The 12923-nt window shown below is 38.5% G+C and overlaps 1 protein-coding gene and 1 long non-coding RNA gene across 2 annotated transcripts in view; one reads left to right on the top strand and one right to left on the bottom strand.

Annotated features, from left to right (window-relative positions):
• Positions 1-2380: 2380 nt before the first annotated feature.
• LOC117289177 (thiamine-triphosphatase-like) lies at positions 2381-3064 on the bottom strand. Its single transcript, XM_033770175.1, has one exon. It carries the CDS (start codon positions 3005-3007, stop codon positions 2381-2383), a length of 627 nt encoding a protein of 208 aa, XP_033626066.1. The 5' UTR covers positions 3008-3064.
• A 10-nt stretch (positions 3065-3074) lies between these two features.
• The window catches only part of LOC117288790, a 50202-nt gene continuing 40353 nt past the window's right edge, over positions 3075-12923 (top strand). The window contains exon 1 of the long non-coding RNA XR_004518910.1: positions 3075-4269. This is a non-coding gene — a long non-coding RNA (uncharacterized LOC117288790). The remainder of the gene's footprint in view (positions 4270-12923) is intronic.

Below are 12923 nucleotides of genomic sequence, written 5' to 3'. Positions count from 1 at the left end.
CTGAAGCTTGAATTCAGATGTTGATGTTCATTTTGTGATGCCTTGATGGGTCTTGCGGCCTTGTTAGTCATCATTTTTTGACAAGGTTGAAGAAAAGAGATTAAGATATATTTACTTATCAGGAACGCTAATGCTCATGACTTAGCCAAGGTCATTCTAGATGGGGTGGGTGGGGGGGGGGGGGGTTCGTAGGTTGTGTCACGGAGAGGTGCAAAGGGGAGTTTACATGTTAATTTAAGAACAGAAATTAAAGTTGCAAATAATCTTCCAGTGCCGTCACTTTATTTGACAGAGAAATAAGAATGCACCGTTCCACTCTGTGTAGTCTGGACCGTTCCATTTTGCTCGCTTTGTCTTTTGCCAAAAATGGAACAGTCTGGATTTCGCACTGCGAGTTATATTTTGTACTTGATGAGGGTTTGTTATCTATCTTGCAGTCAAGTAAGCTTATTAAAATTTTGGGTAACTGAATCTCCTTAATGAATAATGCACTATGAGGCTTATTTCATAGAGCACTAAGAAAAACCAACAAAGCACAGAACAAAAGTAAATTGCAACCACAGACAACAAGCCCAAATTGAATACTGATTGATACACTGTTAATGAACGGTTCCCTGCTGTTATTTGCTTGGTAAACAAACCCATTGAGCATTATTTTCTGCATATTAATCTGATGACACTAGACATGCCTGAAACTACAGGCAGGTCGCAGAGGCCATGGTCTCTAATGCCCTGGTCTTGGCCTTGGTGCCCTTCAAATGTTTTCCATTGACTTTAGGATTTTCAAATGTTTGAAAAAAAAGAATTCAGTTGAGTCTCCAGTGGTGAAGAGTACATGCCATTTGGTTCTGCTGCTCTACTCTTATGCTGCTATTTGTACATATATAGGTACAAGCTGTTCCTTAAAACCCATAATATTAAGTGAACATTTTCTGCGAGCCAGATTATATTTTGCAGCCAGATTAAATTTATGCCAGCTGAGTGCGGAGGGTGTGATTTATCCACCCAATAGTTAACTTTGGCAACAAGGGTTGGACGACCCGATCAACAACCATGGCCTTTATGGGAGTGTGAAGGGCGGGCGCATGAAGATGCACCCAAGTGTAACTTTCAGTTGTGTTATATGAACATCCCACCCCTGCATGGAGTGGAAGTGAGCAACGTGAGTCAGATTTGTACGGCGAGGGGGAATGTACGCCCACCATCGTGAGAGAGGATTCGCTGGATGGGCAAGTGTCGAGTATACAGCAAAGAGTGAACTGTGAACAATAGTAATAATTCTCCTCGGCCAAGTAATTTATTGAGAGTAAAGTGGGCGTCCCAAGGTGTGGGGACAGACGACAAAAGGAAGTCAACGAGGAGACATTTTAGTTTTGAGAAGTGACAAACATGATATTTTGAAGAACGGTGGTGGGGGATATTCATCCTCAGTTGGGAATTTATTTAACGCACTTAAGTTTGTATTGAGAATACTACTGTGGAAACAAGGTGCTTTTTTTTCTTTAATTGTAGAGCCTAAGTGGGGCTTAAGATAATCATAGTGGGGTTTTACTGGAGCTGGAGGGAGATTTGGGGGTTGTAATTAGTGAATACGCAAGTGTGTATAGATTGATTGGTGCGGGAGTTTATTTGTTTTATAATAAAGTATAGTACCAATGCAAGAAATTGTCTTTCACGTATTATTTATTGTAGTTTGAATTCGGGAGGCGGATCGGTTACCCTTTGTTCTGACAGTCTGTCAACAAGATAGATCTGGACTCAGTTTCATAACTCAGCTTACCAGCAAATATTAATGCGCTTGCAAACACCACTCTTCCCTTACAGGGCAAACACCAAATTTGTGTGCTAGCTGTGTAAGCCAAGAATACCTAGTGTAGTAACACAGATTATGTTTGCACACAAGCAGAAATTCTCTGCTAACCTGTGAAATACACTTTGTAAGCCCCAAATTTCCCACTTCCCTAAGCACCGATTCTTTGCTTATAAGCAGAGAGCCATAAACTTGGACCCTGATCCCAAACTCAACTACAGTTGTCGAGATCATCGTTACTCAGCAAGAAGAATAACAGATGTTAAATTTGCATCGGGAATAAAGAATATTCATTTTGGTTTTCCCCATACTACACCGATATGTGTGTTAGCACTGTAAACTCAGTACTTTCCCGAGTTCTGTGAAAAAAAATCAGATGGATAGGCATATTACTCATGTGGGATTCAAACCCACGAATAACATTGTGTTATATTATAATGCTATATATGTATAGACCCCCTGCATTGGACAAGTCAATAGCTGTTCTTTGTGCGTAAAGATCATGCGCGTAACCCCAGTGTTCCTGTAGCATTTTGCGCTAGCCTATGCAAGGGGTCTATTGCTAAAATGCTAACCTATTTTCTCCACCATCTCGTTGATCTTCATCTCTGCTTCCTTGACATCATCCCCAGATTGACTGCTCATCACTTCAACTTCACCGACGTTAAAACCAAAATTTGTTTCATCCAATACAATCGAGATCCCTCCATTCATTGAAAAAGTCTTACGTTTAGTCGTAAAATCAGCAAAAGGTTTGAGATTTAAGTTCTGCATTTTGAGCCACTTTTCAAGATTTGTGTCCATGCAATTATCATCAGCAACCTTGACCTCGTCTGGGTCATTTGCATAGGTCAGCAAAATGGCTGACAGATTGGCAATTATGTTCTTCTCATCGTCAAATTCCAAGTATTTAGTGTATGTTTCAGGTTTATTTTGTTTACTACGATCAACCAGCGGTACTTTGAGTTCCCATTTACCGTCACGTCGTCTCAGCCAGTGGTCGGCCAGAGTTAACTGAAAGGAATCCGTATCAAAATAGGCATCGTGAAACGACACATGGTTAACACACGTCCCTCCTGCCTGAACAACTCGTCCTTCAGTGTCCACTGTAATGGCAAATTTGCTTTCGGTTTCTAGGTTCATCTCACCACTGCTACAGCCAGCACCATTTTCCATGGCTTGGTTCTCATCTCTCATGACAAATCGGTTGTTTTTCACTCCATTTTCACTGATAAAACCTCGTCCGAAATCGCTGTACTTTTCAGCTCAGGTTTTGTTATGGTTCGGTTGTTGATGATGCTACACACACACAACATAGACGAAGACAGGGGGCAACACAGGGCACCCGACTACTGATTGCAGTGTTTACATTTCGTCCAGCTGACTTCTGTGGACATGCTGGAACGCAGGATTCCCGCTAAGTTCATTACGTCACTTCCGTTGTCCTCGACTCGACCTGACGCAGCAGCAGACAATCTGCTATCAGTAGGCGAGACAATTTGCATGTAGCGACCGCGCTGTAGACCACGTGTAATGATTGAATCAAAGCAGTTATAGACCGTGGATAGAGAGTCAGTCTTGTAAAACGCGCAGTTGTGCCCTCCCCAAATTGCCCTAGATTGATGATGGTGGGCGACGAGAGGGAGTGTGTGGCAATTCCTCGTGGTCGTTTAATGGAGACATAAAAGCAAAAATATTTCGACTCTCGGCCTACTTCTAGATCCTTTCACGAGATTCATTGACGTTGGTGTGACTTTGACATTGGGCTTCCATTCAACCAGGGGGATGGGGAACTGATATGTGCCCACGTGGTCTGGAGAAATTTTGGCAGAGTTCAAAGTTCTTACTTTTGGGAGGTTGCCTTTTTATCATGAAGGTAAAAACCCCTGCGATATTCAGCTGATAACCTAAAACAAGTTTCAGGATGTGGATGAAGACTTAATCATTTAGTAACTTTTATAATTCCATTCAAGGACAAATTAATGAACAATCTTTTATCAACATGACACAATATCAAATCCTGTTAATTTTCTCCAACCGACTTCCAGTGTTATCAAATTGTTGAAGTGTGAAATAAACAAAACAGGATAAACCCCTCCATTAAATATGCAAATTACATTGCACCCGGCGGACCGGCAGTTAAGTTGTACGCATGCCCGTGGTAGTATCACCTAAGCCCTCCACACACAGCCATTTTGAAATAATTAGCAAAACAATGTGTTGGCTTCACTCGAATCGGGGAATGCGTGGTTGTTTGCCTCGCAACGCTCTACACACCACACCGCGTGCGGTAATTTAGTTTGGCGAACCTGGACAAACTGTGTGAAAATCTCAGACTGTTACTGCAGAGAATTTCAACGGGAGCAACTCGCTGTGTACGCAACCAAGGGCCCACCTACTGGAACTGCAAGTCTTCGGAGACATTTTCTAAGGAGTTCAGAGCGGACCTCCCAAAAAATGTGAGTTTTTCATGTCTTGTGTTGGGTGGCAGGCAGCGTAACTGAACGTGTGCAGTGTCATTGGATTGTGTCAGTGATCAGTTTTAGGTCATTAATGCATAGTGGATGTGTTCCTCAGTCTTGTGTGTGTGCACAGTTTTGAATTGGAGCGCGTGAGAAAGGCTTTCTAATTACTCGGCCCGTCCTTAGCATTTGTAATTAGTGGCGCGGTTTTTATTGTCCTGGCCGGCTAGGCAGGTCATTTCACATTTACCGAGCGGGGAAGACGGTTGATAATCGGTGAGTACTACACCTCGACATGATGTTATGCTACAATGTGTTAGAACTTGTTTATATATTTCTTTTGAGCTGCAAGATTTTTTTTTATTCCGGTCGCGGTTATCACAATCGGTAACAGTTCCGTTCAGTGTCACATCAATTTATGGTAGTGTGAATAGGTTGGTGTTATATATTTTGTTGTGAGCTTTATTCTGGGATATATGAACAATTATAAGCTGTGTGTTTAATCCCATATACATAGCAAGCATAGCTAGCCTTTTCCAATTTCTTTTTCGAGACATATGAACATTCCTGCGTGTACATCGGTGGTTTGTGTTGTGTGGCAACTCGTGTGAATGGGGTCATCCAATCTTAAACTTTATCCAGTGATTTCCCTTGCCATTTTTGTTCCAGCCAGCTCCGAGTTCAATTTTGCTCTCGTGGAACACTTGACCGTGTGGTTGTTCCATCCATCACACACAAAACTTCACTGACCAGGCTTTGCAAGTTAACACATGCACAGTGTTGGTGACAAGGTCAAAATAATAACCAACCTATTGAATGGTGTTGGCTTCAGTTGTGAAAAATCACTGGCTGGTCATTTCTGGGGGGATCTTTGTGTTGTTGGTTTGCACAGCTCCGATTGGAAGTTGTGGTTGAGGTTGTGTGCTGACAATATAATCATTTTTTGAGCTTCATGGGCTGTTGGCTTTTTATTGTACTGCACAATTTATATAAAGTCAAAATTAAATTTTTCTGATATATTTTTTCTTGGAAAATATTCTCCCTTTTGACTGGTATTTTCAACTTTTTGATTTATTTGAATTTGATTATGGTCTCTTGGAGTATTGTACAAAAATTGCATTAAATAGGGCCTATATTTGCTGTATGTAGGGGGCCTACTCCTCCATTTTTGTTGTTGTAATTTCTGTACTATTTAGTTGTATGGATGTTAATTGGCATAAAAATGAAGATTTTTTAGTTTTACTGAGATTTAATTGGAATATTTTTGTGAAACTTGCATTCCCATGGATACTGCTGTAGCAATGCTGTAACAAAATCGTGCACGGAAATGGACCCCAACATTTGAATAATGTGACTGACTGAGAACAGCTGACAAGATCTGCCCCAATTTCATTGCACTGCTTACCGCAGAATTCTGCGGTTACAGTTCATATAATTTCATATATTTGATGTGGGTCTTGCAGTGCCATGTCAAATGGGGCCAGCTCAGGTGCTTCTTAATAAATAATGTTCTTGTTGAAGTAGTTTTATAGTTTTGCAGTTGTAGAAATTAGACTATGAGTTTCAGTTCAGAGCGATGAGTACGATGTGTCATGGACTTGTGATTCTGAAACCATCCGTTGGCTCTAAAACCCAAGCTACTCTGTAGTCCGCTGGTCAAATGCCAGTTAAAACACATGAGGACCAGTCCAAATTCTGTCCAATTGGTCCGGGTGACTAAATTCAGTGTTGATTTTGAAAAGCATCCCCATTTCTTTTGAATATTGACTTGTGAAAAAAATGGCGCACTAGTGAAACAACAAGCTAACTAGTCCTGCTGGCTAGTCATTTAAAAATTAAGGGTTTAAGTCTGGTATTGTCAAGATGACCTTAGCTGGTTTTTATCTGCCTTTCTCAGAAACAGCTGTGAGGTTAATTATGATGGTGTGTCAAAAAAAAGTTCAGTCTTTCAGTCTGTTACAATGTCTTTCAGCATTGAACTTAAATCCCATTTAATTTCCATCTGGAACTCCATCTTCAGTTAGGTCCAGTGGTTGTAGTATTTTATCAATCAATCAGTTTATTTATGAAGCAAATGTAGACATTCTTTGAGAAAATTGTCCTTGTAAACCGGGAATGTTTTTGCCCAGCAGTTTTGCACAGCAAAATAGTTAGAATGAACTTGCCCATTGTTTTGGGGCACTTTGGATGTTAAAATTGAGCAGGAAAACAATAGGTTTCTGAGTTGTAACTAACTATTGATACAATTTGTGAAGCATTTTGCTAACCAAAAGAAAATTTTCACAGAGCAGCATCATTGTGGATAAAAGAATTGAATTGAATTGATGAAATAATCATGTGGTTATTTGAGATACACATCTCATTGAAAACATAATTGTTTTAGGACAAAATACATAATTCAATCTGTGAAATAGTAAATAAATATATTTGTTATTTAGTATATGTAATACAATTAAACTAAACAAATAACTAAATTCATATGTATAAGTCAATCCCAATCCTTTAGTAAGAAATTGATACAAATTAATAAATTTACAGAAAGAAATCAAATAATATATAAAGTAATTGGTGCTATAATTTTAATATCTGGTAAGAAAAATATGCAGAAGTTAAAATTGGAACTTAAAATTAGAACTGTCGAATATTCAATCTTTTTTTTAGATAGACAACTTTCAGTGTCTGAAAATGCAGTTTGCCAACATACGTTTTATTCCCTATTGGTCTAGACTGTTAGTATCTTAGACAAACAGTGTAACAGGATTAAATAGACAACCAAATTGTGATATATTTTTTTAATTTTATGTATATTACAGGGTACCTGCAGAATTAAAACGTGAAATTATCATATTGTTAAAACGAACAGACCTGGAGCTCTGAAGCTGAGTAGAGTGTTTGAAACGTCGAGACCACACAAGGGTTTGCCCTTACTGGTTCAGTGACTAGCCAGCAGAACGAGATAACTAGCCCATATATTTCACTTAAAGGCAGTCGACACTATTGGTAATTACCCAAAATAATTCCTAGCATTAAACCTCACTTGGTAAAGAGTAATGGGGAGAGGTTGGCAATATAAAACATTGTGAGAAACGGCTCCCTCTGAAGTGGAGTAATTTTCGAGATAGAAGTAATTTTCCACGAATTTGATTTCGAGACCTCAAGTTTAGAACTTGAGGTCTCGAAATCAACCATCTAAACGCACACAACTTTGTGTGACTAGGGTGTTTTCTTCTTTCATTATTATCTCCCAACTTTGATGAGCGATTGAGCTCAAATTTTCACAGGTTAGTTATTTTATGCAAATGTTGAGATACACAAACTGTGAAGGCTAGTCTTTGACAATTACCAATAGTGTCCACTGCCTTTAAAGTATGGATGCTTTTCAACACTGAACTAGCCAGACCAGTTGGGGTGAATTTTTACTGGTCCCCCTGTGTTTTATCTGGCATTTTTGTCAGCAGACCACCAATAAGGGAGAATGCTGCATACCACTTGCTCTTTCAGATTCAGCATTCCTCCCCCAAAAAGATTTAAACATGAATGTACTGCCAGATATAGTTACTTGTTTTATCCACACCATGCAGAGCATCAAACATCACTGAAACTTGACTCTATTTATTGCCACTAAAACAGAGAAAACAATGTGTCTCGGAAAATATACAAAATCTTGAGTGACTCGCAAACCCTTTTTGAACTGCTTGTTAGGCTGCTAACTTTGGCTCTGTCCAGTGTCAATGATTTTGAAAACCAACACTTTCAAAACAAGACTTAAAACGGGTAGACAATGTCTAAGTCATGATTTTGAAAATTGCAATGGTTGAAAGGACTAACAAGAAAGGTCTCTTTTTATGTGAGAAATGAAGCATCAGTGACTATTTCATTGGAAAATCTAAAATTTCATTTTAAAATTTTTCAACAAATTTCAGACATTGCAAAAGTGGGTTAAACGCACACGGCACAGTGTTAGGTAATTGCTTGGTTATCACTTTTTTAGAAGTAATGGGAAAAATCTACCATTATACATTTCTAACAAAAACTGTTGAATATTGTTATTTTTCAAGTATTTTTGACTTCAACAATGACATCTATCTTAGTTTTGTTGTTGTAGTATAGTAGGACCTATTATTTTCTGTCAGAATAATAGCAAAAATAAACATCCCCAACCTTCTTCTATGGGAATGTACCGAGTGACCCATAATCTTTCATGCATTTCTACTGAGGTTTTAAATCACTGGACTGCTGAAGCTGCCCATTGACTAGAGATAAAGAGCCCAGCTTGAGTCCTATGTTAAGAACAGGAATGCCAAGTTGTGATCAAAATTTGATATGCTGTAAGAATTACATCAGGTGAATGTACATGTAAGTAAATGATTAAAGAGTGTTGGGGATAGTGAATCACATTGAATGGGAAATCCTTATACTTGGATTACGCTGTATTCAATCATTTACGACGTACTTGTGAGACCAGTGTTGTACTTGTAGTGTTGTATGCAAACTTTTCTACCTTTCAAAGAAATGCACAAGATCAAAGTCCTATGCTAATCAAAATGTTTGTTGGGGTTGAATGAACACCTTTTGGGGGGTTGTGTTCTCCACTATTCTTTTGCTGCTCAGCTTAAAATCACAAATACTTTGTATGTTTACTGACTGTTTGACCATAATTAACGGTGAAACTATACATCATTGAGTAAATGCAATGGAGGAGAGCTTGGGTTGACCATGCTATGCACTTATTTTATACCATTCACAGTGTACGTGAGTTATTTTGTAAGCTCACTTTACACGCTCTGTATGTAGCCTAGGTCAAAGTTGGTATGCGCATTGTGTAGTTACTAAATATACACAACCAGGGTGAATTATTGAGGTCCCGTATTCATTGTGTTTTCAACAGTGTGTTACCAGAATCTCTTACCTTTGATGATGTTAGGCTGAATAAGAAAAAGGCACTTCAGAAATCGTATGAATGGTGAATGAATGGTGTATACTGAGTGAAGGCGCTACCGTCATAAATGCCTAGCTCTAAGATGGTTTAACTGCAGGACATACTTCATTCAAATCCAAGGCATTTTAACAAAAATTCAAGGACATTTATCTGTATTGTAAAAGACTCAAGAGACAGCACACCTCAAAAATAGAACAGATTTATCCAGTTTCACATTTGATCAAAGTTTCATTTGGCCATAGTTTGTTCTTCATAATCATAGTACTGTTGTATCTCTTGTAATGCACATTTTGCTTTTCTCAATCATACAGAAATTAAAAAAACCCAATTAAGTATTGATTTGACTGAGCCAGAAAAATTTGTCATAGACAACAAGTCAGACATAAAGTTTAACGTTTTGCGTTCACCCTTGGTGACCTGTCTTCAGTGCGTCATTGCTTACATGTAGCATATCTGCTGATTTGTTTAAGAGATTCAGTAACTCTCTCGGAATAACTTGCGCCCAATTTCAACATAACTGAGGTGTGAATTTGTTGATTTGATACTGTCCAACAAAAAGTGATATTTAAATATTTTGGAAGTCGATGACTCATTAAACTTTCATAGGCAACACTTTTTGATTGCTCTGCTCATCAACGGCAAGAACTCATGGTTTCCGATGATTTATCGGCAAAATTTAATTTTCTATGCCACTGGGTTCCGAGTATCAAGAGGGAGCGAGGAATGAGGGACAGCGCCCACGTCAGAAACCCTAATGAGTCTTATACTCAGTCGAGCGAGAAGAGTGACATGTTGCCAACGTCTGTTGCAGATACCAGACGAAGAAAAAGGGGAAAGAAAAAAAAATCAAAGTGATATTTCATTACTTTGTTCTTTTTGATAAATATAGGATTCACCGCTGTGATCGGTCCTTACCAAACAGCTGACGCATATCTGTTATTTCTACAGTGCCAAAATTCATTGTTAAGACGGTTAAAGTGCAGGCAAGAAAAAGCAGCAGGAAATGGTAGCAACTGCCAGCGGATTCTGTCGCATTCCCCAAAGGGTTTCCAGGATAGAGGGGAACTGTAGTGTAATCTAGCCAATGTTGCATGAAATTACATAGTGTTTCTTTCATTTGTCCCAATTCCCTGGTGCGCCCAGTGTTGATGGAACAGTGTGTTGACATGGGTTCATTGGCAGCTCAGTGGTGAAGAGAAGCCATCCAGATGGCCTCCAATGCCCTGAGACACAAACCAAGTCTCTACATGTAGTCCAGAAGGGAAGAAGCCTCAACAACTTACCAACAGATTTGAGCCCTGGTCGTCTCCAGGTGCAAGCCCATGTTATTCTTTCCTGGATTGTGTACTAATTGCCAGGGGAAGTGTCCTGTAGACCCATCTTATTTTTTTCTGTTTGGAAACCCGCTGCTCGTAGGGGGGAAATGCGTATGTGCAGGAAATATTCTTTACTAACTGCTAAAGCCTCTCATTCATCAGTGATGCAAGGGGCTTACTCTTCTTGCAACATAGTCACACATCTGATTGGCCTATATAAGATTCCACACACTCCCAACATATCCGTAAGGTCCTTTGAAGCTAGCATGCTCCAGGAAAGCGACAAATTTCTTTAAAAGGCTTAACCTATTTCTAAACCATGTTCTTTCTTTTTGTTCATACAGACATTTAAAATCCTTTACTGTTAAAATTCATTTCATCTTTTTATTTTATTTTTGATATTTTTAATTTTTTTTGAGCTCACTTACCGGGTATGTATTTTTTTGTATGTAGACATTGTCTCATCCCAATTGGTTCTTTGTTGGAGATAATTACCTGGTAAAAAGCATAAAAACACTGGCTCAGGTTGCTTTACCTCAAGTGGCCCAAACGCCTTTTAAACTTGTTTGTTTTATGAGGTCATCATCAGTGCACAATTGATTGTGTGCTGCATTGTCCCACATTTTCTATTAAAAAAAATATTGAAAAAAATGCTAAACTAGCAATTGGAATCATTCACACTCCAGTAGATTGCCCTCACTCATTCTGACTGTCAATTTATGATCCATGTTCAAAACGAGCAACAACGGAAACTTTCATGTTACATCTCGCACGTAATAAATTAATGCGTGAACGATGTAATAGAGCTAATTGGCAGTTGATCAATGGACTGTGGTATTAATAAAGACATCATAAAAACAGTGTGGAAGGGGCGGGGCAGAAAACCACTGTTAGAAAAAGGTCCATAAACAACAAATTTTCTAAACTAAAATCAAAAGGTTTGCAGCTGAAATATTACGCTTTGTTTGTTTTGTAACTGTTTCCCTGGATTGGGCACAAAATTGTGCACAAAATTGTGCACAAAATTGTGCAGTTTCCTGTTATTTTAGCACCCAAGTTACATGACTAAACTAATTAGACTAAACAACAACAGGCTTTGGTTATGTTATGAATGGTTTATGAATGGTTTATTTATTTAAAAATGCCATCGCAGCATACCGCTGAATTGCGACATAATTTACAATCGTTAAAAATACTACCATTATTATTAAAAAGCTTTACAATAGAAAATACTTAGTGAACATTTGAAGAAGAAAAAACACAAAAACAAGGGACTGCCAGAAATGTACAAACAGTTTGACTACATTTATATACATTTAAGACAGGGAAATTTAGCAATATATGTTCTGTTCAGGGTAAAATGCAATGTTCAAAAGAATAGATTCAAATACAGCAATTAAAAGGGGTTTAAAAATTTAAATCTAAAGCTCAAAAAGGGACACGTGGTTTTTGTTTTTGAAAGAAGTGTTTTATTTACCACCTACACTCCCTGAAGAGTTTGACAAGGTCTTTGTTGGAAAATTACAGGACTACCTGTATTGTTTCGGGGGTTGTAAGCCTATAAATCATTTTTTTTTTTTTGGAGAAACGCTGTAAATAGCCCACTCTGGCCATCAAGGTTGTCACTTCGCATCAGGGCATGTGTCATCCGCAGCCCGTTCTTTACACTCCCCACAGATGCTGGGAGCCCATAGCTACCTAGCATGGGTGCACGATACTCATGTTACACATTCCTGTATGATAACAAAATGAGTTGTATATGTTATGTTTGGGGTAGTCCATGTGTAGACACTGTCATATTGAATTAATACAATCTGTAAAATATTATGAGATTGCAAGCAGGGCGTATGTTACACATTTAGAGCAACTGTTCCCACCATGTTAAACAGTAAGCAGCTGTATACGAAGAAGCACCACATACTTAAAATACCCCAAATCACTCCTAATTTGCTGGTATAAAAATAGTACAAGTCCATGTGATTCAACTCAAAGCCCCTTTTTTATTTGTCGCATATTTACAGAGAATATTATTTTTTACTACTTGTCCAATAATTTAAAGGAAACTTTAAAGGCAGTGGACACTATTGGTGACTACTCAAAATAATTATCATCATAAAACCTTTCTTGATTACCAGTAATGGGGAGAGGTTGATAGTATAAAACATTGTGAGAAACAGCTCCCTCTGAAGTGACGTAGTTTTCGAGAAAGAAGTAATTTTCCACAAGTTTGATTTCGAGACCTCAAGTTTAGAATTTGAGGTCTCGAAATCAAGCATCAGAAAGCACACAACTTTAGTTAGAGTGAGGGTGTTTTTTCTTTCATTATTATCTCGCAACTTCGACGACCGATTGAGCTAAAATTTTCACAGGTTTGTTATTTTATGCATATGTTGAGG

The sequence above is a fragment of the Asterias rubens genome, chromosome 4, assembly GCF_902459465.1.
Source record: "Asterias rubens chromosome 4, eAstRub1.3, whole genome shotgun sequence".
Taxonomy (NCBI): Eukaryota; Metazoa; Echinodermata; class Asteroidea; order Forcipulatida; family Asteriidae; genus Asterias; species Asterias rubens.
This window is presented reverse-complemented; position numbering and strand designations above follow the sequence as displayed.